Source organism: Periophthalmus magnuspinnatus, chromosome 21 (genome assembly GCF_009829125.3).
Source record: "Periophthalmus magnuspinnatus isolate fPerMag1 chromosome 21, fPerMag1.2.pri, whole genome shotgun sequence".
Lineage (NCBI taxonomy): Eukaryota > Metazoa > Chordata > Actinopteri > Gobiiformes > Gobiidae > Periophthalmus > Periophthalmus magnuspinnatus.
In genome coordinates this window covers 3,698,568-3,724,729 of record NC_047146.1, presented here as the reverse complement: position 1 = coordinate 3,724,729, position 26,162 = coordinate 3,698,568, and the positions used below count along the sequence as shown (strand labels likewise).

The 26,162-nt window shown below is 41.9% G+C and overlaps 1 protein-coding gene across 1 annotated transcript in view; it reads left to right on the top strand.

Moving 5' to 3' along the window:
* Nucleotides 1–2,356: 2,356 nt before the first annotated feature.
* Nucleotides 2,357–26,162, top strand: part of spegb (striated muscle enriched protein kinase b) — a 69,613-nt gene continuing 45,807 nt past the window's right edge. The window contains exons 1-4 of the mRNA XM_055230568.1: nucleotides 2,357–2,616; nucleotides 7,007–7,464; nucleotides 24,339–24,392; nucleotides 24,583–24,637. Coding sequence (XP_055086543.1) covers nucleotides 7,044–7,464; nucleotides 24,339–24,392; nucleotides 24,583–24,637 — 530 coding nt within the window. The 5' untranslated portion in view covers nucleotides 2,357–2,616; nucleotides 7,007–7,043. The remainder of the gene's footprint in view (nucleotides 2,617–7,006; nucleotides 7,465–24,338; nucleotides 24,393–24,582; nucleotides 24,638–26,162) is intronic.

The following is a 26,162-nucleotide window of genomic DNA, read 5'->3' as shown; positions in this document are numbered from 1 at the left end:
TTTGAGTTCATTTGTAACTTTTTTCTGTTATTTTGAGTTATTGTTTTGTTTTTGTTTTTTTGTTTTTGTTTTTTTTTGTTAGTTTGAGTTCTTTTTTATTTTGAGTTTATTTTGAACTTTTTTGTTATTTTGAGTGTTGTTGTTTTTCTTAGTTATTTTGAGTTTATTTTTTCAATTTATTATTTTTTCTTTTTTGTCACTTTGAGGTCTTTTTTAACTTTAACTTTTTTTTGTTATTTTGAGTTATTGTTGTTTTTTTTAGTTAGTTTGAGTTCTTTTTTATTTTGAGTTTATTTTGAACTTTTTTTGTTATTTTTAGTGTTTTTTGTTTTGTTTTTTTTCAGTTATTTTGAGTTAACTTTTGATTTTTATTTTTAATTTTCTAGTTATTTTGAGTTTATTTATTTATTTTTGTGTCCTCTCTCTGTCTCTGCTGCTTCAGACTCATTTTAGTCTTAAATGTTCGTATTAACCCTCCACATGATCCTGGGGTTTTTATTTCACTATTGTGTCTGTAAATCGACACATGAACATTAATAACAGACAAATCCCGCTAGCGTTAGCAACAGGTTTGATTGACAGCGTTGCTAAGCGCCCGCTCTCTGCTAAACCAGTGGTGTGAGCGGGAAGGGGCTGTACCTTAAACAGCCTCGCTCCTGATTGGCTCTTTGGTTGCTATGATACACATGGCCGGAATTCCAAGTATGGAACGTGGCTCCAAAATCGTCGCTGTAACCGCTCTCGCCTCGATTAGCTTCATGTGACCGGAGCTAACGCTGTGGGTGACGTCGCACTCACTCACTCAGTTTCTTGATTGAGTTTGTCGTTTATCTCATTAATAAACGAGTCCGTGTTCACTCTTTGTTTATGCTAGCAGTTAGCTGTCTGTTTAAACAAAGTTGGCTGAACGAGGAAGGAGCTAAAATCAAGTTATTGGAAAGCGTCTCTGAAACAGTCCGTGACAGGTGCTACACACAGAAATGAGAACTTACACCTTGTGACATCATCAGGTGGTTATCCAGTTTCAGCCCATGAATTATCTTTAAGGTGCACGTCGAATTAGGACTAAAAAAGGAACAAAGCAGGACCAAACCTGGATCCAAACAGGACTAAACCTGGACTAAACCAGGACCAAACCTGGATCCAAACAGGACTAAACCTGGACTAAACCAGGACCAAACTGGACTAAACCTGGACTAAAGCAGGACCAAACCTGGACTAAACAGGACTAAACAGGACTAAACCGGGACTAAACCAGGACCAAACCTGGATCCAAACAGGACTAAACCTGGACTAAACCAGGACCAAACCTGGACCAAACAGGACTAAACCAGGACTAACCCTGGCTCTAAACAGGACTAAACCTGGACCAAACGTGGATCTGAACATGACTAAACCAGGGCCAAACCGGGATCCAAACAGGATTAAACCAGGACTAAACCAGGACCAAACCTGGATCCAAACAGGACTAAACCAGGACTAACCCTGAATCTAAACAGGACTAAACCAGGACTAACCCTGGATCTAAACAGGACTAAACAAGGACCAAACCAGGACATATCCGGGACCAAACCAAGACTAAATCAGGACCAAAGCTGAATCTAAACAAAATTAAACCATGACTAACCCTGGATCTAAACAGGACTAAACCAGGACCAAACCTGGATCCAAACAGGACTAAACCAGGACTAACCCTGGATCTAAACAGGACTAAACCAGGACCAAACGTGGATCTGAACAGGACTAAACCTGGACTAAACCAGGATCTAAACAGGACCAAACCGGGACCAAACCTGGATCCAAACAGGACTAAACCAGGACTAACCCTGGATCTAAACAGGACTAAACCAAGACTAAACCTGGATCTAAACAGGACCAAACCGGGACCAAACCAAGACTAAATCAGGACCAAAGCTGGATCTAAACAGGACTAAACCGGGACTAAACTTGGATCTATACAGGACTAAACCAGGAGGACTAAACAAATCCTAAAACCCGACTATCTTAGAACTAAACCAGGTCTTTAACCAGGACAAAACCGCGGTGTTATTCTGTGAAAATATCGTACCACATGTTTTTGTTTTTTTACATTTTCTGTTATATTTTCAATAAGACAACAATGCTTTTCTTCCGTTTCAAGCGCATTCTCCTTCCACCCTGACAGTCGTACAAATTGACCCACAAATAAACCCCCCGCCCCCCCCCCCCTCGCTGCGCCCTCTCCCCCCGCACATGTGACCCCGTTGGGCTAAATCGGTCCTGGAGGGTGGGGGCAGGTGTCTGGAGCTTTAGGGGGGGGGGCACAGCTGTCATGTACCCGGGTTGGTGCTGTCATTTCCCCCTTTGGACCGTCCCTCCGCCCTGAGCGCCATGGAGCGAGAACCGAGGAGGCCCGTGAGCCGCTGACGCCCGGATCTAACGCTTTTCTCCTGGATCATTTTCACTTGGAAATTTGGAAAAAAAATTTTGGATTCAGAACGAAATTTCACTCAAGATTTGACCGATTTTTTGGGGAAGGAAAATGTCAAGTGATATGTTACAAAGAGGTCGCAATGCAATGTGATCCACCGCAGCTAAAAATACCACCGCTCTGGACGTTAGCTTCAACTTTATGAAGTAGGTAACCACGGTTTTAAACTAAATCGCTCGTATAAACGCGTTATTAGCGTGTTTTGATTGACAGACGCTACAAATCGAAACTTAAGACTCGACTTTAGCTTCTGCATTCAAGGATAATTGTGAAATATTGTTAATTTTGTGTGTTTCTAAAGGTGAAGTTTGCTGCGTAAAGGTTTCAAAGTGAGTAAAAAAACTAGGTGACTTGTTAACGCAACTTGATCCTTTGGCTTTAACCTAAAAATACCAGAGGTCCAAGGACTCAGCGCGAGCGGCGTAATTAGCAGGTAATCGCGAACAAAACGCACGAAAACAGACGCAGAAGATTCGGTTTGAGGTTTTTTGAACAGGACCTGGTTCAATTTGAGCTTTAATGGAGTTTAGATTTAGTTTTTTGAGTGATTTGAACTGAGGTTTTGTTAAGTTTGACTCTGTTGATCTGATTCATTCATTCTGCTCTGTAGTTCACAGAAGCTCATTTATGTAAAATACAGATACAGGAAATACTCAAGTACAGAAAATAAAACACAATAAAAATAAATAATAATAATAATAAGAAATAAATAAAATACTCAAGTACAGAAAATAAAACACAATACAAATAAATAAATAAATAATAATAATAAATAAATCAAATACTCAAGTACAGGAAATAAAATACAATAAAAATAAATAATAATAATAAATAAATCAAATACTCAAGTACAGAAAATAAAATACAATAAAAATAAATAATAATAATAAATAAATAAAATACGCAAGTACAAAAAATAAAATACAATAAATATAAATAATAATAATAATAAATAAATAAATAAAATCCTCAAATAGAGAAAATAAAATACAATACTGAAAGAATAAAAAAATAAAAATACTCAAATAGAGAAAATACAATACAAAAAATAAATAAATAAACAAATATTTAAAAAAAATCTAATACAGAAAATAAAATGCAATACTAAAATAAATAAATAAAGATAAAAAAAAAATAAAATAATCAGATACAGAAAATAAAAAGTCTGACAAAAATCTACTTAAGTAAAAGTATTAAAGCTCCTGTTTAAAAGTGTACTTAAAGAGTAAAAAAGTAATAGCATTTTGTGCAGATTTTGAGATTTAATGAAGCTTCAAATGTCGTGATTTTCATAAACTTTTGTGCTGAATTTGGTTCAACAGAAACAATTGAATCAAAATTTTTTTTGTTGTTTGTCTTTTTCGTTTATTTAAATTATAAAGTTGATCAAAATAAACCCTCAGCCTTTTCAGCAGGTCTCAAACAATCATATAAAAATACTTTTACTTTTCCGTCCAGTTCAAAGATGTAGTGGAGTAGAAAGTACAGATACTGCTCTCAAATGGAGTGAAGTAAAAGTAAAAAGTATGCACTGTAATATATACTTAAGTAAAGTACAGATACCAAAAATGCAGTACTTTACTACTTTTACTTTGTTATGTTCCACTACTGCATAAGTGAACACATAAACTGCATATTTCTTAAAAACAACTCAATAATTTAAGTTGAACCAATGACATTTGTCTGAATGGATCAAGCAGCAACTTTTAACTTTTCAAAATAAGTAATTTGTTTATTTTTTAGTTTTTTAGATTAAAAATTGAATATTCCACACAGATGAAATGTTCTGAAGACTTTAAACCAGCAGCAACGTTTCAATCTGTGGCAAATAAAAGCACTTTATTCATTCTGTGAGTTTAAACTTGTGCCTGTAGTTTATTCTGTGGCACTGAACTGATTTTAACCTATTTAGACTCAGTGAAATGAAACAAAATAAACACTAAAACCCGAGGGATCGTGTAGATACGGCTGGACACGAACACAAACTGTCACATTTGTCAGTATTTTCTCACATTTAAAGCGCTCGTATCACTCTATTTTGTTTCATTCACATGTTTAACGCACAAACAAACCTGCGTATTTAGACTGAGCTCTTTTTACCAAACCGAAAACACTCCGTTCCACCTTGTGATGTCATCGTGTGGCGATACAGGAAGTGCTCCGCTGTGTTTTTAAACTCCACACGCCTTCATTTCTAGAATCATTTGGATCATTTCAGCTAATCTGGAATTGGAAATCTACTGAACTAAAGATAAAAAAGGAGCTGTTCACTTGAAAACTAAAACCACTCGATGACATCACAAGGTGGAACGTCGCGTTTTGAGCTTTGTAGATGTTACAGACGGATAATAAAGTGACTCAAACATGTGTGAATGAAACGAAACACAACTCCAGGTCTGTTTCGCGTAAAAACTACACAAAACAACTTTTTTTTTTAACTTTTAGACTCTTTTTTTCCAAGTTTTATTTCAAATCAAGTCAAAACAAAAGGACCTAAAAAGTACTACACTGCGTACTTTCACTACTGTTTCCAGCAAGATCTTAAGGTTAAACTTTTAAAACCTAAAACTACGACAAAATCTATCATTAGCTTAGCGTCCTCTGTGTTTACTTTATTATTATTGAAGTTTGAGCGTCAAGTAACAGACCCATGAATAATATCACACCAGTCACTTTATTTCTACTTTTTATTCTGTATTTGTTTTATTTTGAAGAGCTTTCACACCGGACACACTGAGTTTATTATTCGAATTCCATCGTTAATGTGCCGTTTACTCCGTTTCTCACATGAAGAAGCAAAAAAACTAGAAGAAAAACAAAACATCTGGAGTTTTTCGAGTCGGACGAACTGAAACTGAAACGTAAATAACATGATAATGCTTTCGCCGTCCAAACTTTAGCTTCAGCTTTTAAAATCAAGAAGAATTTTACGACAAACTGAACTAAACTAACGAATTAAGCTTTTGGAATTAAACTGTTTTTAAACTGTGAGAATTGAAGAAGTGTCATTTCTGATTAGACTTTAAAATCAACCTTTTGTCGTGATTGGATGGACTTTTTTATTCAGTTTTTTGTTTTTTCTCAAATAAGTAAAGTACAGATGTTTTGTACGAGCAGCTTTTAGGGTTAAACTCTTTTTAATAGATTATTTTTCCAGGCCGAGGTTCAGTTTGTTTTCATCCCTGACAGTTTGGCGCCATGTGTTCCGTCGGGTTCTGTTGTTTTCTGTTGTGTTGTCTCGTGTTGTGTCATTTTCTGTCGGGTTCTATCGGGTTGTGTTCTGTTGGGTTCTGTCGTTTTCTGCCGCACTCTGCCGCGATCTGCCATGTTCTGTTGTTTTCTGTCGTGTTCTGTCATGTTCTACCGTGTTCTGTCGGCTTCTTCGGGTTCTGTTGTGGTGTGTTCTGTCATGTTCTGACGTTTTCTGTCGGGTTCTATCTTGTTCTGTCGGCTTCTTCAGGTTCTGTTGTCTTGTGTTCTGTCGGGTTCTGCCATCTTTTGTCATGTTCTGTTGTCTTCTGTCGGGCTCTGCCGTGTTCTGTCATGTTCTGTTGTTTTCTGCCGTGTTCTGTCAGGTTCCATCGTGTTCTGTCGACTTCTTCAGGTTCTGTTGTGGTGTGTTCTGTCGGGTTCTGCCATCTTCTGTCATGTTCTGTTGTGTTGGGTTCTGTCATGTTCTGTCGCACTCTGCCGTGTTCTGTCATGTTCTGTTGTCTTCTGTTGGGTTCTATCGTGTTCTGTTGGCTTCTGTTGTGTTCTGTTGTTTTCTGACGCACTCTGCCGTGTTCTGCCATGTTCTGTTGTTTTCTGTCGTGTTCTGTCAGGTTCTATCGTGTTTTGTCGGCTTCTTCAGGTTCTGTTGTCTTGTGTTCTGTCGGGTTCTGCCATCTTCTGTCATGTTCTGTTGTGTTGGGTTCTGTCATGTTCTGTTGCACTCTGCCGTGTTCTGTCATGTTCTGACGTGTTCTGTCGGCTTCTGTTGCGTTCTGTCGTTTTCTAACGCATTCTGTCGCACTCTGCCACGTTCTGTCGTTTTCTGCCGGGTTCTGTCAGGTTCTATCATGTTCTGTCAGCTTCTTCAGGTTCTGTTGTGTTGTGTTCTGCCCTGTTCTGCCATCTTCTGCTATGTTCTGTCTTGTTCTATTGTGTTCTGTCGTCTTCTGTCGTGTTCTGTCAAGTCGCAGCTCTATTCCGTTCACATTATGATTATAGAGCAGTCGCATTTTTCGTCGTAACGTGAACGACTAAATTAAAAAATCGGATACAAACCAAAAATCCGAGTTGGGCCACGTTCTCTGAGTGTGAACGCAGAGAGAACCGTGCAACGAGCTCATAGACTGTAAAAAACACTGTGTCTTTAAACCAAATGAACTTAAACGTACATTAAAGTGTTACTGCCTTAGAGCTAAACACGACTAGCATGCTAACAGCACACTTCCTGATTATCCGACAGTAAAACGCTTGATAATCAGATGGAGACAGCACACCGTGGACTTATTGTCTTTCACTAACACGTTACTTTCTTTCTTTTTTTAGGTTAGACTTTTAAATCTTTCGTCCTCCAAACTTCGCCATGAGGAAAGCCGAGGTCCAGGTGACGCTGAAGAAAGGCGCGGAGGAGGCAGTGGCGCCCCCTAGCCCCCTGATCCCGCCAAAGCGCTCCAAGTCCAGCTCCGATCAGGTGGTCCCCGGCTCTCTCGGCCCGCAGTCGCTCTCTGGCCCCTCCGCTCCGGTGTTCACGCGGAAAATGAGGAACGCCGCGGTGGGGACGGGCTGCGATATCCGGCTAAAGGTGTCGGTGTCCGGGGACCCTCAGCCGTCCCTGTACTGGTACCACAACGAGGAGCTCCTGAACATGGAAAACCAGGAGTACGGAGGTCTGTGGATCAGGGATTGTAAACCCAGCGACGCCGGGCTGTACACCTGCATCGCCAACAACCACCAGGGGGAGGCCCGGAGCAGCGCTGTGCTCGCCGTGCTCGACCTCGGAGAAGGTGAGAACAAAAAAAAAACACTACAACACCGGGGGAAATAAAAGAACTACACTCAAAACTCCCAACATAAATATACCGGGGTCAACTGTGGTACGACGCCCTCTGCAGGTTCAAGTGTGTATGACAGTTTAGACTCATTCTCCAGTTAAACTCGCAATATTTAAGATTTCTAGTTTATAATTTTACTTCCTGGTTGGACATCACGTGCGTAGAGGTAATTCTGTAACTGTTACCTAGCAACGACAACGTAAACAAGCACCAAAATAAGCCTAAATTGCACAATAGTTATGATTAGACTTATAAAAATAAATGACAACACCTTTATTTTGTTAAATGACGCTTTAAATGTCAAAAAAAACTCCCTGTTTGTTTGGAAATTCCTGCATTTTGGATGGAGTTTTCAGTGTTTTATTTTTAGAACTGTATTTTCGTACTTTTCTTCTCAACTTTTTCCTACAAACTGCCACTTAACTGGTGTAAAAACCTGCCCGTCTCCATGGTGACGTTATTACTTCGTCCGAAATGTCCCACAGTCGTGTATTTTTCATTCGTCACATTATCGCAGCTGTTTTTATTTAGCTCGGAAATACCTTAACATAAAACGTGCATTCCCGTCACTTTGTCTAGTGGCGTCTCCCGCTCATCCGCGTGGAAAAAAACGTTAGCGTAATGCCGTACTGGGGAACATTCCGGGTGAGCAGCTTTATCAAAACACTCTTTATGAATGAGAAAGTCCGGTGAATGGTCGCTGATTGCTGTTTACTCTTAATTTCTCAACACTGTTTCGTTGAAATGAGCGATGTGTGTCACAGTTCTACCCGTTTGTGTTTTCCTCAGTCCGGCTCCGTTTTCCAGCCTGTTCCGGCCCTTCTTTTGTCACCTCCCTGCTCGCCTGTATAAACTGCTTCTGTTTAGTTAGTTCTTGCTCGATTGTTGAACAGACAAAAGCGACTTGTATCTGAATTACCCAGCTGCATTTCTGAAACTCTGACCGTGTGTTTCTCTCTGTTTGAGTTGCCTGTTCCTGAGTTTTTTTCCCCCTTTTTTGAATTTCCAGTCTTGGATGAGATTTTTTGCTGATATTAAATAAGACAGCGGGAGGAGGTAGAGGAGAGGCTGGAGGAGGTAGAGGAGGTAGAGGAGAGGCTGGAGGAGGTAGAGGAGAGGCTGGAGGAGGTAGAGGAGACGCTGGAGGAGGTAGAGGAGAGACTGGAGGAGGTAGAGGAGACGCTGGAGGAGGTAGAGGAGAGGCTGGAGGAGGTAGAGGAGAGGCTGGAGGAGGTAGAGGAGAGGCTGGAGGAGGAGGTAGAGGAGAGGCTGGAGGAGGTAGAGGAGAGGCTGGAGGAGGTAGAGGAGACGCTGGAGGAGGTAGAGGAGAGGCTGGAGGAGGAGGTAGAGGAGAGGCTGGAGGAGGTAGAGGAGAGGCTGGAGGAGGTAGAGGAGACGCTGGAGGAGGTAGAGGAGAGGCTGGAGGAGGTAGAGGAGAGGCTGGAGGAGGTAGAGGAGAGGCTGGAGGAGGTAGAGGAGAGACTGGAGGAGGTAGAGGAGAGACTGGAGGAGGTAGAGGAGACGCTGGAGGAGGTAGAGGAGATGCTGGAGGAGGTAGAGGAGAAGTAGCCCACAGGTGGTGCGCTGTTCCCTTGCTAGCTGTTTATTTGTACAGCACAGGGTTTATTCAAAAAGTTTAACGGAATAAAAAGATACATTAAAATCACAAAACAGCAAATTAAAACATAAATAATCACAAATAATCATCACAAACTTAACAGAGACGTAGGATCCACACTGGACTCGTGAAAAGTACGAAGTATAAGAAAAAAAAAAAAAAAAAAGCAAAATAAAAACATAATTATTAGGCCGTAAATGTGGGATTATAGAGCGCACCTGAATATAAACCACACCAGCTAAATCTGAAAAGAAAATAAGTTTTGTTCAAATATAAGCCGCAGTTTTTTGTGTTGTAACGTGTGATATTTACACAGAAAGACGATACACAGAAGGTTTTTTTAGTTTTAATTTAGGAAACGCTTTTTTTCTTTCTTTTTTTTCTAAACTGTGTCTGAAAAGCATCAGTTCATAATCTTTCCCCACGTCTCACTTTTGCATTTACTGTCAGAGCGCCCCCCAGTGGACGTTAGGCAGTAAAACTCTATAAATAAGCCGCGGGATTCAAAGTGTGAGGGGAAAAAGTAGCGGCTTATAGTCCGAAATTTACGGTAATAATAATGCGTTTTATTTATAAGCGCCTTTCAAAACTCCCAAGACACTGAACGAGATAAAATTAGATTAAAAAAAACGTACAAATACAATAAAACGTGACAAAAAACGGATTGATAAAAGATAAAAGTGCGATTGTTACGAGAGACGGGACAGAATGAACAGGGGAGTTTTGAGTCTGGATTTGAAGAGTGGAGAGAGTCTAAGGTGCGGAGATCAGGACGGAGAGAGAGATCCAGAGCTGAGGGAGGGTCACACGTCGGGTAGAGGGGACAGTGAGCAGGAGAGGAGGAGGAGGAGGAGGAGGAGCGGAGAGGAGCAGCGATGAGGAGGAGGTCAGATACATATGAAGGGGCGAGGTTGTGTGTTACTTTGACGGCGGTGATTCGTATTTTTGAAGTTAATTCTGTGTTTTACGGGGCCGGTGGAGGTGGAGGTGGAGGTGTAGTGGGACGGGGGGCGGTGCGGTGGACAGCGGGGGTCCGTGTCCGTGACCCCGGGGCCGCAGAGTCGGTTTCTGGAGGGATTTGTTGAGTTTAAATGTGACGCGTAGTTCGGAAAATACGGTATAAACTGTGATAAAATAGTGATACTCGGAATGTATGAGGAAAAAAAAGTGAGGGATCATTTTAAACCGCTGCGAAAATGTTTAAAAATGTGTTTCCTGTTTGCGTTTGACGGTCGTTGTGTGAGTTTGTGTTACGGTTAAGTGTGTGTAACAAAAAACCTGTAGATAAAAGAAAAAAAAGATGAAATTTAAATCCGTCAGCGGGAATTTTGTGTTTTGCTTTGGATCAGACCTGGACGACAAACCTGCAGATTTAAATCCAAATCCACCAAATATAAAAGTCTGTGTTTATGTCAGTGTTTCGTGAATAGACGGAAGGGCATCTGACACAAAACCGACCGTCTCCTGTGTCGTCCCGTCCTCGCCTTCTCTGATTGGACGGCTCTGTCCTCATAAAGACGTCGTTGACTTTACAGCGACATAAACGCGGCTCAAGGACTGGAGTTTAAATCTGAGGCTGAGGTGGAGGCTCTGAAGGGAACGACTCCGTGTGGTCAGCATAGAGAGGTTAGCCCTCGCCTCACAGCCAGGAGGTCAGTGGTTTGATTCCCCCCCGAGTTTATGTACAAATATATGTTAATGTTTAATAAACAGCAATGAGACAAAAGGAATTTTAAGTTTAATATAGATTTTTACATTGAGATTTTGTTATGGTCAAACAGCAAGTCACCAAGAGCAACCCTAGTCCTGGTTTAGTCCTGGTTTGGGTCTAGTTTAGTCCTGGTTTAGTCTTGGTCTAGTCCTGGTTTAGTCCTGGTTTAGTCCTAGTTTGGGTCTAGTTTAGTCCTGGTTTAGCCCTGGTCTAGTTCTGGTTCAGTCCTGGTTTAGTTCTGGTTTAGTCCTAGTTTGGGTCTAGTTTAGCCCTGGTCTAGTTCTGGTCTAGTCCTGGTTCAGTCCTGGTTCAGTCCTGGTTTAGCCCTGGTCTAGTCCTGGTTTAGTTCTGGTCTAGTTCTGGTTCAGTCCTGGTTTAGTCCTGGTTTAGTTCTGGTTTAGTAAACGTGTAGCTGTCCACACCGATGCCCGACTTTAAAACAAACGTAGCAGCTCATAGCGACTGGAAATAAAACACATTTAATCATTTTTAGATGAATATTTATTCTAGTACAAACACCACAGCGACTTTAGTAAAAAAAACAAAAAAACTCTTTTTAGATGAATATTTAAACTAGTACAAACACCACAGCGACTTTAGTTTAAAAAAACAAAAAAACGTTCCAATCATTATTTTCAGTGTAAATGTACAGGCTCTTGGGGGCCCCCTGGTGGTCTCGGGGCCCTCAGCAGCTGGACCGGCCCTGGTGAGTAACAGAATGGAGCCCTTGATGCACCTGTGGGTGCGTTTGTTTGTCTCGTGTTAAACTCCAGGATGAATAACACAAGTTTGATTTGGTGATGTGGATTTGACACAAACAGAATCAGGGGGTTTCCAGACTCTGCACCTGTTCAGTCTGAGCTGGAGGATTAGCATTAGCGTTAGCATTAGTGTTAGCGTTAGCGTTAGCAACAGGAGCGTGGTTTTTTTATGTTTATGGGGCAGACCTGCACGTAGACACAGGGAGAACATGCAAACTCTGCGCAGACACAGAGAGAATATGCAAACTCTGCGCAGACACAGGGAGAATATGCAAACTCCACACACACACACACACACACACACACACAGAAAATGCAGACTCCACACAGACACAGAAAGAACGTGCAAATTCAACACAGAGACACAGGGAGAACATGCAAATTCCACACACACACACACACACACACAGAACATGCAAACTCCACACACACACACACACACACCGAGAACATGCAGACTCCACACACACACACACACACACACACACACACACACACACACACACACACACAGGGAGAACATGCAGACTCCACACAGGCCTCACAGTGTCGGGGACTTGAACCAGAGACCTTCTCACTGTGAGATTCTGCTCTGACTTTAGAGGATGTTTTACTCAAGTAACTTTTCCTGACCAGATACTTATATTCCTACTCGAGTATTATCTCGTCCACAGTACTTTTACTCGAGTAGAAGTTGTTGTTCCTCTTCCCTCTGAGTCTAAAGTGTTTTATGTAACAATAAACTCTTCAGATCTGATTTTGTCTCATTTTGTGTTGAATAAAATGCAGATTTTGTGATTATTTAATGAATGAATCATTGTATTTATATAAAGATCTTTACTCTGCATTATTCACTATTGTAGCCACAGCTGCCCTGGGGCAGACTGATGTTGGTGAGGCTGTCAGGTTTGCCTCTGGCGCCCCCTGTGGTTCCTTTTGTCCTCTGTCTCTTCTGTCCCAGAGCCGCTCAGATCAGATCAGTGTTTGTCCTTCAGTGTTTTGTTTTATGAATCATAAATCAGGTGCTGCGTCACAGTTACTCTTTAAGTTACTCTTACTGGAGTAGTAGTTTTCACAGATACTTTTTTACTCTTCCCTGTGCTCTGACACACAGGTACTCTCCCCTCTGACACACAGGTACTCTCCCCTCTGACACACAGGTACTCTCCCCTCTGACACACAGGTACTCTCCCCTCTGACACACAGGTACTCTCCCCTCTGACACACAGGTACTCTCCCCTCTGACATACAGGTACTCTCCCCTCTGAGGCGCTCTCTTATCTGTGAGTGGAGCTTGTACAACACAGAGCTCTTAGTTCTACTCTCACATGTGACTCATGAGGACAGATACACACAGTACTCTGACCTGTGCAGTACACACAGTACTCTGACATGTGCAGTACACACGGTACTCTGACCTGTGCAGTACACACAGTACTCTGACATGTGCAGTACACACAGTACTCTGACATGTGCAGTACACACGGTACTCTGACCTGTGCAGTACACACAGTACTCTGACATGTGCAGTACACACGGTACTCTGACCTGTGCAGTACACGCAGTACTCTGACATGTGCAGTACACGCAGTACTCTGACATGTGCAGTACACACGGTACTCTGACCTGTGCAGTACACGCAGTACTCTGACATGTGCAGTACACGCAGTACTCTGACCTGTGCAGTACACACAGTACTCTGACATGTGCAGTACACACGGTACTCTGACCTGTGCAGTACACGCAGTACTCTGACATGTGCAGTACACGCAGTACTCTGACATGTGCAGTACACACGGTACTCTGACCTGTGCAGTACACGCAGTACTCTGACATGTGCAGTACACGCAGTACTCTGACCTGTGCAGTACACACAGTACTCTGACATGTGCAGTACACACGGTACTCTGACCTGTGCAGTACACGCAGTACTCTGACATGTGCAGTACACGCAGTACTCTGACATGTGCAGTACACACGGTACTCTGACCTGTGCAGTACACGCAGTACTCTGACATGTGCAGTACACGCAGTACTCTGACCTGTGCAGTACACGCAGTACTCTGACCTGTGCAGTACACACAGTACTCTGACATGTGCAGTACACACGGTACTCTGACCTGTGCAGTACACGCAGTACTCTGACATGTGCAGTACACGCAGTACTCTGACCTGTGCAGTACACGCAGTACTCTGACCTGTGCAGTACACGCAGTACTCTGACATGTGCAGTACACGCAGTACTCTGACCTGTGCAGTACACACGGTACTCTGACATGTGCAGTACAAGCAGTACTCTGACCTGTGCAGTACACGCAGTACTCTGACATGTGCAGTACACGCAGTACTCTGACATGTGCAGTACACGCAGTACTCTGACCTGTGCAGTACACACAGTACTCGCAGTACTCTGACATGTGCAGTATACGCAGTACTCTGACATGTGCAGTACACGCAGTACTCTGACATGTGCAGTACACGCAGTACTCTGACCTGTGCAGTACACACAGTACTCGCAGTACTCTGACATGTGCAGTATACGCAGTACTCTGACATGTGCAGTACACGCAGTACTCTGACATGTGCAGTACACACAGTACTCGCAGTACTCTGACATGTGCAGTATACGCAGTACTCTGACATGTGCAGTACACGCAGTACTCGCAGTACTCTGACATGTGCAGTATACGCAGTACTCTGACCTGTGCAGTACACACAGTACTCTGACCTGTGCAGTACACACGGTACTCTGACCTGTGCAGTACACGCAGTACTCGCAGTACTCTGACATGTGCAGTACACGCAGTACTCTGACCTGTGCAGTACACGCAGTACTCTGACCTGTGCAGTACACACGGTACTCTGACCTGTGCAGTACACGCAGTACTCTGACCTGTGCAGTACACACAGTACTCTGACCTGTGCAGTACACACGGTACTCTGACCTGTGCAGTACACGCAGTACTCGCAGTACTCTGACATGTGCAGTACACGCAGTACTCTGACCTGTGCAGTACACGCAGTACTCTGACATGTGCAGTACACGCAGTACTCTGACCTGTGCAGTACACGCAGTACTCGCAGTACTCTGACCTGTGCAGTACACGCAGTACTCGCAGTACTCTGACCTGTGCAGTACACGCAGTACTCTGACATGTGCAGTACACACAGTACTCTGACCTGTGCAGTACACACAGTACTCTGACCTGTGCAGTACACACAGTACTCTGACCTGTGCAGTACACACAGTACTCGCAGTACTCTGACCTGTGCAGTACACACAGTACTCTGACCTGTGCAGTACACGCAGTACTCTGACCTGTGCAGTACACACAGTACTCTGACCTGTGCAGTACACACAGGACATGACAGATCAAGTACTCTGTGATACACAGTGATACTTTTGGGAACTTTGTCTGTCCAGAGTGTTTCAGTCCAGTGTGTTTCAGTCCAGAGTGTTTCAGTCCAGTGTGTTTCAGTCCAGAGTGTTTCAGTCCAGTGTGTTTCAGTCCAGAGTGTTTCAGTCCAGTGTGTTTCAGTCCAGTCTGCTTCAGTGTTCTCCAGTTTGTTTCAAACACACTATGGCAGATATTTATTCATTTATTTATTTATTAGCATGATGTGGCTAATATTAGGTAGCATGTGGCTAACATTAGCATGTGGCTAACATTAACATGTGGCTAACCTTAGCATGTGGCTAACATTAGCATGTGGCTAACATTAGCATGTGGCTAACATTAGTGGTGATGTAGCAGTGAAACAGGAGGATGGTTCAGTGTCACACGCCAAAAATGTGACACAGACAAATTCCACAGTAAAAATAACTCGACACGTCACTGAACAGAGAGAGAGAAAGAGAGGGGGAGGAGAGAGGGGGAGGAGAGAGGGAGGCACTCCACACGTCACTGAACAGAGAGAGAGAAAGAGAGGGGGAGGAGAGAGGGGGAGGAGAGAGGGAGGCACTCCACACGTCACTGAACAGAGAGAGAAAGAGAGAGGGAGGAGAGAGAGAGGGAGGGAGGAAGAGAGGGGGGCACTCCACACGTCACTGAACAGAGAGAGAGAGAGAGAGAGAGAGGGAGGAGAGAGAGAGAGGGAGGAAGAGAGGGGGGCACTCCACACGTCACTGAACAGAGAGAGAGAGAGAGAGAGAGAGGGAGGAGAGAGAGAGAGGGAGGAAGAGAGGGGGGCACTCCACACGTCACTGAACAGAGAGAGAGAGAGAGAGAGAGAGGGAGGAGAGAGAGAGAGGGAGGAAGAGAGGGGGGCACTCCACACGTCACTGAACAGAGAGAGAAAGAGAGAGGGAGGAGAGAGAGAGGAGAGAGGGAGGAGAGAGAGAGGAGGGCACTCCTCACGTCACTGAACAGAGAGAGAGAGAAAGAGAGAGAGAGGGAGAGAGACTCATTCAAACTGTTAGAGACACTTTCTTGCTGGACGGTCCCTGCTCATCTCCATGTTGATATTGTTGCCTTATTATTTCAAATGTTCCCATGTAGGGCATTAAACGTATCTTTCTCCATGGAGACAGGCAGGCACGACCCCAGGTGAAGTTACAGATCTGTGGAGAGGCGAGTCCACTCACTGTGAGAATGAATGATTAACAAGAGTGTTTGAGATGGAGTCTTCAAAATGAAACAAACACCAACAACACCAGAGAGAAAGAAGAGAGGAGGAGAGAGGGAGAGGAGGAGAGAAGAGAGGAGGAGAGAAGAGAGAAGGAGAGAGGGAGAGGAGGAGAGAGGGAGAGAGAGTGGAAGAAGAGAGGAGGAGAGAAGAGAGGAGGAGAGAGGGAGAGAGAGGAACCAACAGCACCACAGTGAAGAATTCAGCAGAAAGAGAGGAAAGAAGAGAGGAGGAGGGAGGGCGAGGGAGAGAGTAAAGAAGAGAGGGGGAGAGAGGAGAAGATAGGAGGAGGGAGGGGGAAAGAGAAACAAGAGAAGAGAGGCAGGAAGAGAGAAGAAAGTAGGATGGAGAGAAAAGAGAAAATAGAGAGAGAGAAGAGAAGAGGAGGATAGAGGGGGGAGAAAGGAAAGATAGAGTGAGGAAAAAGAGAAGGGTGGGAGGGATAGAGGAACGAGAGAAGAGATGGAGGGAGGGAGGAAAGAGATGGAGGGAGAGAGAGAGTGAAAAGAGATAAGAGAGGGAGAGGAGAGAGGGCGGGAGAGGAGGACAGATGGATGGAGAGAGAAGAGACAGAGGAAGAGAGAGAGTGGAAAGAGAGAAGGGAGGGAAGGAGGGAGAGGAGAGTGAGGGAAAGATAAAAGAGAGAAGAGGGAGAGAGAAAATGGAGAGAAAAGAGGGAGGGAGGAGGGGAGGTGGAGGAGAGAGAAAGAAAGAGAGAAGAGATGGAGGGAGAGAGTGAAAAGAGAGGGAGGGAGAGGAGAAAGAGAGGGAGAGAAAAAGCATAGAGAGGAGGTGGGTAAAGTGAGGTGGGAGAAGGAGAGAGAGAAGGGAGAGGAGAAAGGAAAGAGGGGGAGGAGAGAGAGAAAGGAAAGAGGGGGAGGAGAGAGAGAAAGGAAAGAGGGGGAGAGAGGAGGCTAGAGAGGAAGGGAAGAGGAAAGAGGGGGAGGGAAAGAGAAGAGGAGAGAGAGAAAGGAATGAGGAATAGATGGAAGAGAGAGAGCTAGCGGTGTGCAAAGAGAGGAGTGAGGATTTGAGATAAAAGAGAGGGAGAGAGAGAGAGAGAGAAGGGGGTGGAGAGTAGAGCGGAGAGACAGAGAGCAGGAGGGGGAGGAGAGGGAAGAAAAACATCCACCAATAGCGTTGCCTCTGCTCTCTCCTCCTCCTCCTCTGCGAGTGTAGGAGCATCTCTCTCCTCTCTCTCCTCTTCTCATCTCTCCGTCCCACCTGCGGCGCTCACACGTGTCTTTACTCCCTCGTTTAAGGACGGTTTTTATACATTTTCCTTGAGTTTTCCGTTGTCCTCCCGCGATGTCCGTGCTCAGAGCGAGCTTAGATCCGGGCTGGAGCTCCGGGAGGGGGGCGTGAGGACGGGACATGCCCAGAAAGGCTCCTCGTTTTGGGGGAATACCCTGAAGCCGCGTCCTGGAGGGAGGACCAGACATGAACCAGGCGAGTCCAGGGGATGGTGCAGGGTTTTGGGGTTTAGATTTCAGCTCCGGGTGGGTCTGGATGATTTGGTGAAATATTTATTAATTGTCATTTTTCTGACGAGCAATTGCGAGGGCAGGGAGGGCATCTGGCGCACGGGGAAGGGCATCTGACACACAGGGGCATTACAGAACATGTTTGTAGAGACTTAAGCTACAGGGTTAACAGCTTTTACACACAGTAAGACTCTATGGAGACACCGGGAGGGCATCTGACACACAGGGACATGTTTACGCTCGGGCTGGAACATTAATCATAAACAAAATCATAACTAGCAGACCACCTGTAGTTTTTGAAGTACGACTAACAAAATCTCCTGTGTTATTCTGCGTAAAAGCTGCTGACCCTGTAGTTTAGATCTGCACAAGTCAGTTCTTCTTCGTGTGTTTAAAATGTGAACTTTGACCCCGAATCACGCTATTAAAATTAAATCACAATACTTTACCAAATGGTTCAGCCCTAAGCTTCAGGGTTAGCAGCTTTTTACACAGAGTAAGACCCCATGGAGACACGGGGAGGGCATCTGACACACAGGGACAGTTCAGAACATGATTGTACAGATGTAAGCTGCGGGGTTAGCAGCTTTTACGCAGAATAACACAGGAGATTTTGTTGTTTGTGGACGATATACTGTAGAGTTACTTGTGCTGGTGGAGGTTTTTAATGTGGAGTTCTCAGGTGGAGTTCTCAGGTGGAGTTCTCAGGTGGAGTTTGTGGTGTAGATTATGGTTTATGGTTAGTATCTGTGTGATTCCTGCGTCTGTTCAGATCAGTGGACAAACGCTGAAGGTCGTTGTTGTTGTTGTTGTGTCCTTGAGCAAGACAGTTAACCCCCCCACCTCCCCCCCAGAGTGTGTATGTGTTTGTGTGTATGTGTGTGTTTGTATGTATGTGTGTAAATGTCTGTGTATGTGTGCGATTGTGTGTAAATGTGTATGAATTTTTGTATAAATGTGTTATTGTGTGTGTGTATAAATGTGTGTATGAGTGTGTGTATAAATGTGTGTATGAGTGTGTGTATAGGGGTGTGTATGAGTGTGTGTATAGGGGTGTGTATGAGTGTGTGTATAAATGTGTGTATGAGTGTGTGTATAAAGGTGTGTATGAGTGTGTGTATAAAGGTGTGAGTGTGTGTATAAATGTGTGAGTGTGTGTATAAATGTGTGTAGGGGTGTGTAGGGGTGTGTATAAATGTGTGAGTGTGTGTATAAATGTGTGTATGAGTGTGTGTATAAATGTGTGAGTGTGTGTATAAATGTGTGTATGAGTGTGTGTTTAAAGGTGTGTATGAGTGTGTGTTTAAAGGTGTGTATAAATGTGTGTATAAATGTGTGTATGAGTGTGTGTATAAATGTGTGTATGAGTGTGTGTATAAAGGTGTGTATGAGTGTGTGTATAAATGTGTGTATGATTGTGTGTATAAATGTGTGTATGAGTGTGTGTATAAAGGTGTGTATGAGTGTGTGTATAAAGGTGTGAGTGTGTGTATAAATGTGTGAGTGTGTGTATAAATGTGTGTAGGGGTGTGTGTATAAATGTGTGAGTGTGTGTATAAATGTGTGTATGAGTGTGTGTATAAATGTGTGAGTGTGTGTATAAATGTGTGAGTGTGTGTATAAATGTGTGAGTGTGTGTATAAATGTGTGTATGAGTGTGTGTTTAAAGGTGTGTATGAGTGTGTGTTTAAAGGTGTGTATAAATGTGTGTATAAATGTGTGTATGAGTGTGTGTATAAAGGTGTGTATGAGTGTGTGTATAAATGTGTGTATGATTGTGTGTATAAATGTGTGTGTTCCTTCGAGTGACTTGAAAAGTGTAAAAATATGACCATAACCATCAAGGTAAATATGACGAGTTTGTGTAGTTTGTTGTGTAGTTTGTTGTGTAGTTTGTTGTGTAGTTTGTCCATGGACTTCAGAACGATGAAAAGGACTGTTACCATGGCAATTAACAATAAAAAAATAAAAATAAACACATCTTTTGAATGGTGAAGCAGTCCTCAGAATGTTACCTACACCAAGAGACAGAAATCAAACACAAAATTATCATACGACGTAACAATCTGGTGAAGTTTAAATCATAATATCAATCTGATCCGATCCGTCTCATCACGTGTGTCGCCTTTGTGTTTCGCCGGCGCACGTTTCTAACTTTAGAGCGGGTTATTTTGTGCGGTCTAAACAGCGGTCGTCATGGAAACAGGAGCAGCAGGAGGAGGAGGCGGAGGAGGAGAGTCGATGGAGCGAGAGAGAGAGAGAGAGAGACGGGGGAAGCCCCTCTCCGCACAAACACACTCGGATTTTTAAGAGAACGACAACACGGAAAACGAACAACACCGTGCGGAAACGGCGTTAGCGGAGCCGCGTGTGAGGGTTTGAGTTTATATTTGATAAACGTGACCTAAATGTGTTCAAATCTGATATAACTTTTACTGTTGTGACGCTGATTTATTCTTAGTTGGTTCGTTACTTTATTCACAGTCACGTTCACACAGGGAAAAACGCCATTTACACACAACACCACACAAACACATCACATACACCGGAGTAAATGACATTATCCTCCTTAGTCCTGACGTCCTCATATGTGGACAACACGTTTTTGGTTTGTCGAGGCCACAGTGCAAATTATTAGAAGAAGAACAGCAACAATGTAAATATATTATACATATTCACTTTTAACAGTTTAGAATGTTTAGAATATTTTATTTTATTTTATTTTGTTTTTCTTCCTGTCTCCTGTCTCCTGTCTCCTGTCTCCTGTCTCTTCACATGAGACACTTTGTTCCAAGAGGCAAAATTATTGTTTTCCCATTTTGTTTTTAGATTCAGGTCAAATGTTGCTGTTTTCTGGGTCTTAATAAATAGTTTTTGCAAATCATTATTCAAACGTTTTATCAAAATGAGTAAAATGTCACATATGAGGACATTTGATTTGCATAATTTTTTCTCAGAAACTACATAATGTAAAAAGTTAATTCTTTGTATTTAGACTCATCAGGTCCAGTCCGCCCAAATAACAAAGAGAAACGAATAAAGCGACGCAAGAGCTGGAGTCTCAGGAGGATAAAAAAGTGCGTCATAATAATCAGAGAGTCGTGGTTTATATATTGTTCAGGTTAATAACGACTGTGGGTATGAAACTATTTTTGAAACGTACTTTATACGTCTGAGAGTCCTGTGTCGTCGACCTGAAGGCAGTGGAGTAAAGTACCGGCGCAGTAGAGTAAAGTACCGGCGCAGTAGAGTAAAGTACCGGCGCAGTAGAGTAAAGTACCGGCGCAGTAGAGTAAAGTACCGGCGCAGTAGAGTAAAGTACCGGCGCAGTAGAGTAAAGTACCGGCGCAGTGGAGTAAAGTACCGGCGCAGTAGAGTAAAGTACCGGCGCAGTAGAGTAAAGTACCGGCGCAGTAGAGTAAAGTACCGGCGCAGTAGAGTAAAGTAGAGTTTAGAGTTTGATTTTTGCCGCTAGGTGGGTTATTTTGGTGAAAGAATTACGTTTTTTTAACTGTGAGCGCGATAAGAAAACACGGTGGACAGTACAGGAGGACGGGTTGGACGATGCTGATGGACAGAATAATCAGTAGATGTGCTGAAACGTGAAGTCCTTTTAACCTACGCAGAAAAGAAAGTGTTTTACTGCATCTTTTTTTGAAATGTCCAGAGTGTGAAAGTCAAAAGTCAGTTTAGGATCAATTGTGAGTCCAAGATATTTGAAATACAGATACAAAAACACTGGACAAGACCGATTATTATTATTATTTATGTTATTTATTTGTATTTTTTTTGTTTATTAAGGTTTTTTTTAACATGAACAAAGAATAAACAAGGCACGTGAACATAAGGATAATAAGGGTGGGATAAATCAATAAATATACAAAAAAAGACAGTGAGGAAGAGGAGGACAGACCAAAAAATAATTAAATATATAAATAATACAAAACAGTTAAACAGACATTAACAGATTTGATGTTATTCACAAGAAAATTGCAGAATATTGTCCATGTTTAAGTTTGTATTTATGTGAAAATTTGATGTTTTGGTTCAAGATTGTCCACTTAGAAAGAAAAAAGTGAAAATCCAGTTGTTTTAAGTCTAAAGTGTCTCTCTCTGATCTGGTTGTTCTCTACGTAAACCTCAGCACCTGCAGAACAATCATGACTCAGAGCTAGTGCAGCCTCTACAGCTCAGAGAGTCACATGTGGAGGTTCTGAGGTTCTTTCACCTGAGGCGTGTCCATAAACTGAGACAGCAATAATAATAATAATAATAATAATAATAATAATAATAATAATAATAATAATAATAGCAATAATAATAATAATAATAATAGCAATAATAATAATAATAATAATAATAATAATAGCAATAATAATAATAATAATAATAATAGCAATAATAATAATAATAATAGCAATAATAATAATAATAATAATAATAATAGCAATAATAATAATAATAATAATAATAATAATAATAATAATAATAATAATAATAATAATAATAATAATACATTTTATTTATAACACTCTTTATTCCATAGAATCTCAGAATGCTACAAACACCTTTAAACCAAAGCTAAATGCTAAAAACATGAGCTTTTCTAAATAAAAATGTCTTTATCTTTAAAAAAGTCCAGTCTCTGTGACTCTCAGCCGGTCGTTACTTCTGACTTTACCATTTTTCCATCTTGTTTTTCCGTTTCTTGTCCTCAGGTGAACTCGGTCGTAACAATGTGATTATAGTGACTTTTTTTAAAACTCCTGCTGTTCTTAATATTTTTCAAGAAGTTCAGATGAATTTGACGTTTTATAAAACCTCACGTCGCCATTTCTCAAAAAACAGCATTTAAACGGAGGGTCTTATCAGCTCTGCAGTTTTATATTTTATGCATAAAGTTCCGCAGTGTGCTTTAAGAGCTGAGTTTTCTCACTGTCGCATCGTTTCACCTGAAGAACACTTTCATTTCTGTGCACTTTTCTATCAAAATTCAGAAGATAAACATAAAAAACACACGCAGGGACTGGTCTTTTCGTCTCTTTCTCAGGCTTGATCCTTTTACCTGCAGATTTAAACCGTGCAGCTCGTAGTTTGATGTTCGGTCGAGAGCAGAGGCGGCGGGTTTTTGTTGGCGCTGCGTCGTCGTCCTCTGCCCACAGCTTTACGTAAGGAGCAGAAGGAGCAGGTGAAGACTCCACAAACCACCGCTCTGACTCAGTGGTTTAAATATAAAGACGTATAAAAGCATCCGGGAGTGACGCGCTCAGACTCACCGCCGATCGAACCCTTTGATCCCATCGGTTTGAGCGCAGCAGCGAGATGAAAACACGACCTTTGACCTTTGACAGCTCAGCCACACGGCGCTTGTTTAAGTTTAAGGACTGAGCGAACCACAGCGGAGATGAGGGATGGGATTTCAGCCGTTTTTACGTCACAAAAATGGAAGATATTTCATGGACAAGCGAAAACTGGAAACTCTAGTGACACGATTGTTTTAATAATGTGGTGATGAAAGTTTCTACTCACACCTGCTCCTGTGTGAATGTGAAAAATGGACTTATGTTTGTTTGTTTTTGTTTGTTTTGTTCTGTATTTATCAGGGGGGCCATAAAAAAAGTACTGTAGGGTCAGTGGGGTCTCCCTGTAGAAATGAAAAAAATAAATAAATAAGAATAAATAAATAAAAATAATAATACATATAAATAATAGTAATGATAATAGTAATAATAAAAAATACTACTACTACTACTAATGGTAATTAATAATAAAATAATCATAATAATAAAATAATAAAAATAATACTAATGATGATGATAAAAATAAATAGTAATAATAAAAAATACTACTACTACTACTAATGATAAATAATTATAAATAGTAATATAATAACAATAATAATAATAATAATAATAATAATAATAAAATAAAATAAAAATACTACTACAACTACTAATGATGATGATAAATGATAAATAATAAATAATACGTTTACATTTGCTATGACGATTTCTCGCGCCCAGCTCCATTTTCTAGACTGAACTCATTTAAGTCTGATTTTTGGGGCTTGATGAAGTAAAATAAAAATAAATTTAAAAAAACAACAACATAAAAATGTGTTTGTATCGACTCCTGCTGCGTTCATAATCTAAACAAACAGCCCTGGTGTTTCAAAGTGTCTGATGTGGCTAATGCTAACGCTAACTCTCCTGTCTAACGCGCTGGAGCAAACACTGTGTCATCAATCATTCTGTTTTATGGTTTAACTACTTCCTGAATTTTACTACTTTTCTAAAACAATAAAAAACTTGTCATATTCACTTTAAAGAGATAAAAGTCGTTGCATTAAAGGTCTTGTTTTCTGCAGTATCCAGGTTTACGAGCCTTCATTGTGTTTAGCAGAAATATAATAGAAAACAGGTCAATGATTCTGCTACTGCGCCCCCTGCTGGAGAGGATTTTTGTTTTTTTGTTTTTTTAATGTAAAGTGGATTCACTCAATTCAATTTTATTTATATATCACATTTAAAACTTCAGTGGACCAAAGTGTTTCACATTAAAGTCGACAAAAAACACACAAAAAAACAAGATATTTTGGATTAAGATGTTTATTATTTGTGTTTCAGAATCTGAGTCTGAGGAAGAGGAGGGAGAAGAGGAGGAAGAGCGGCCTGACTCTGGTAACTGACCCCAGCCCACACACGTCACACATCCTCACACGCCCAGCTTTGACCCCTGACCTCTGACCCCTGACCCCAGCTGAGAGAACACGATTTAACAGATTTCATGCTCTTATTTCAACTATTTTGATCTTTAGGCGGATTTGAAAACATTTATTTCAACCTAATTTCATGCTTGTGTCTTTGTCAGTGATGGACACAACTGCAGACACATCAAGACATGAAGACTACTCTCAGACAACCAGGTAAAATCAGTCAGATGCCCTCCCATATCCTTATATCGCTGTTACATAGTGATAAAATGGACCCACGCTGCGACTAGCACCTTCACTTCACATCAAGAAGGTCGATGGTTCAGCTCGTGTGACTTTTTGGGTGACGTTTGCGTGTTCTACCTGTGTCTGGGTGAACCCAAAACACGCACAATGGGTCAAAACCTCCAGAGACACTGAAGGACGGGTCACATCCTCCAGTTAAGTTAAGGTAGTCCTGACCAAAAGTAGCTCAAGATCTGACCCTGACAAGTTTACACCAGAGACACTGAAGGATGGGTCAAATGCAGGTTAATCAGAGACACTAAATAATGGGTCAAATGCAGGTTAATCAGAGACACTAAAGAATGGGTCAAATGCAGGTTAATCAGAGACACTAAAGAATGGGTCAAATGCAGGTTAATCAGAGACACTAAAGAATGGGTCAAATGCAGGTTTAATCAAAGACGCTAAATCAGAGGTGCTCAGACTTTTTCAGTGTGTGAGCTTCTTTTAAAATGATCGTGTCTGAAAGATCCACCACCTAATACAAAAATGTTAAACATATATTTATTTGTAAATGTTTTATGAATTCTTACATGTACAGTGCATTTTCATGTACATGAGATAATACTGCACAACACAACTGAACTTCTTACATGTTCATAATTACTTGAATGATGATTACTGCTCTGACACTGAATAGAATCAGTGAGGGATGCAGAGTTCAGGCAGAAGCTTCTGACAGACAGGAGTAAAACTGCATTTTTCGTTCAAAAGTGATAACAGAGCTAATCATGTGGATTACGGTTTTGTCTTTTTTTTAGCCATAAAAATCATGTTAAAGGAAGTATCAGAATTTACTGCATTTTTTCACAGATCTACTTCTATTTTACACATCCATCCGTATTTTTTCTTTTACACATTGAATAAATGTCTGGGAAAATCCCCGCAGCCCCGGGCTCTCATTCGTCGCCTTCAGGACAACAGAGGCAGATTAATGTAATGACGGTAAAATATTTAGATAGCCCCATGTCTCCGCTTTGAGACGCCGTTTGAGTTTACATGAGAGCACGGCTGGTTGCAGAGTTACACTGCTGGAAAAGTCCGCAACCGCACACTATCGGCGACGATAGGATCCGACGCTATAGGGTTAAACTAACTCGCGCTTGTTTATGCAGCGCCCCTGATGTGACCTAGAGTCAGGTGTAATCTGACTGTCCTGTATATTAGTCATGTGACTGGATGGATGGACGTGATCTACACAAAATGCCTTCGCGATTGACTGGTAGATCACGATCGACATAATGAACACCGACGCTAAAGGATGGGTCAAATGTAGGTTTAACCAAAAAACACTAAAGGATCGGAACAAATGCAGGTTTAATCAAAGACACTAAAGGATGAGTCAGGGCAGATTTAACCGAGAGATACTGAAGGATGGGTCAAATGCAGGTTTAACCCAGAGACAATGACGCTAAAGGATGGGTCAAACGTTTACATCCTCATAAATGATCAG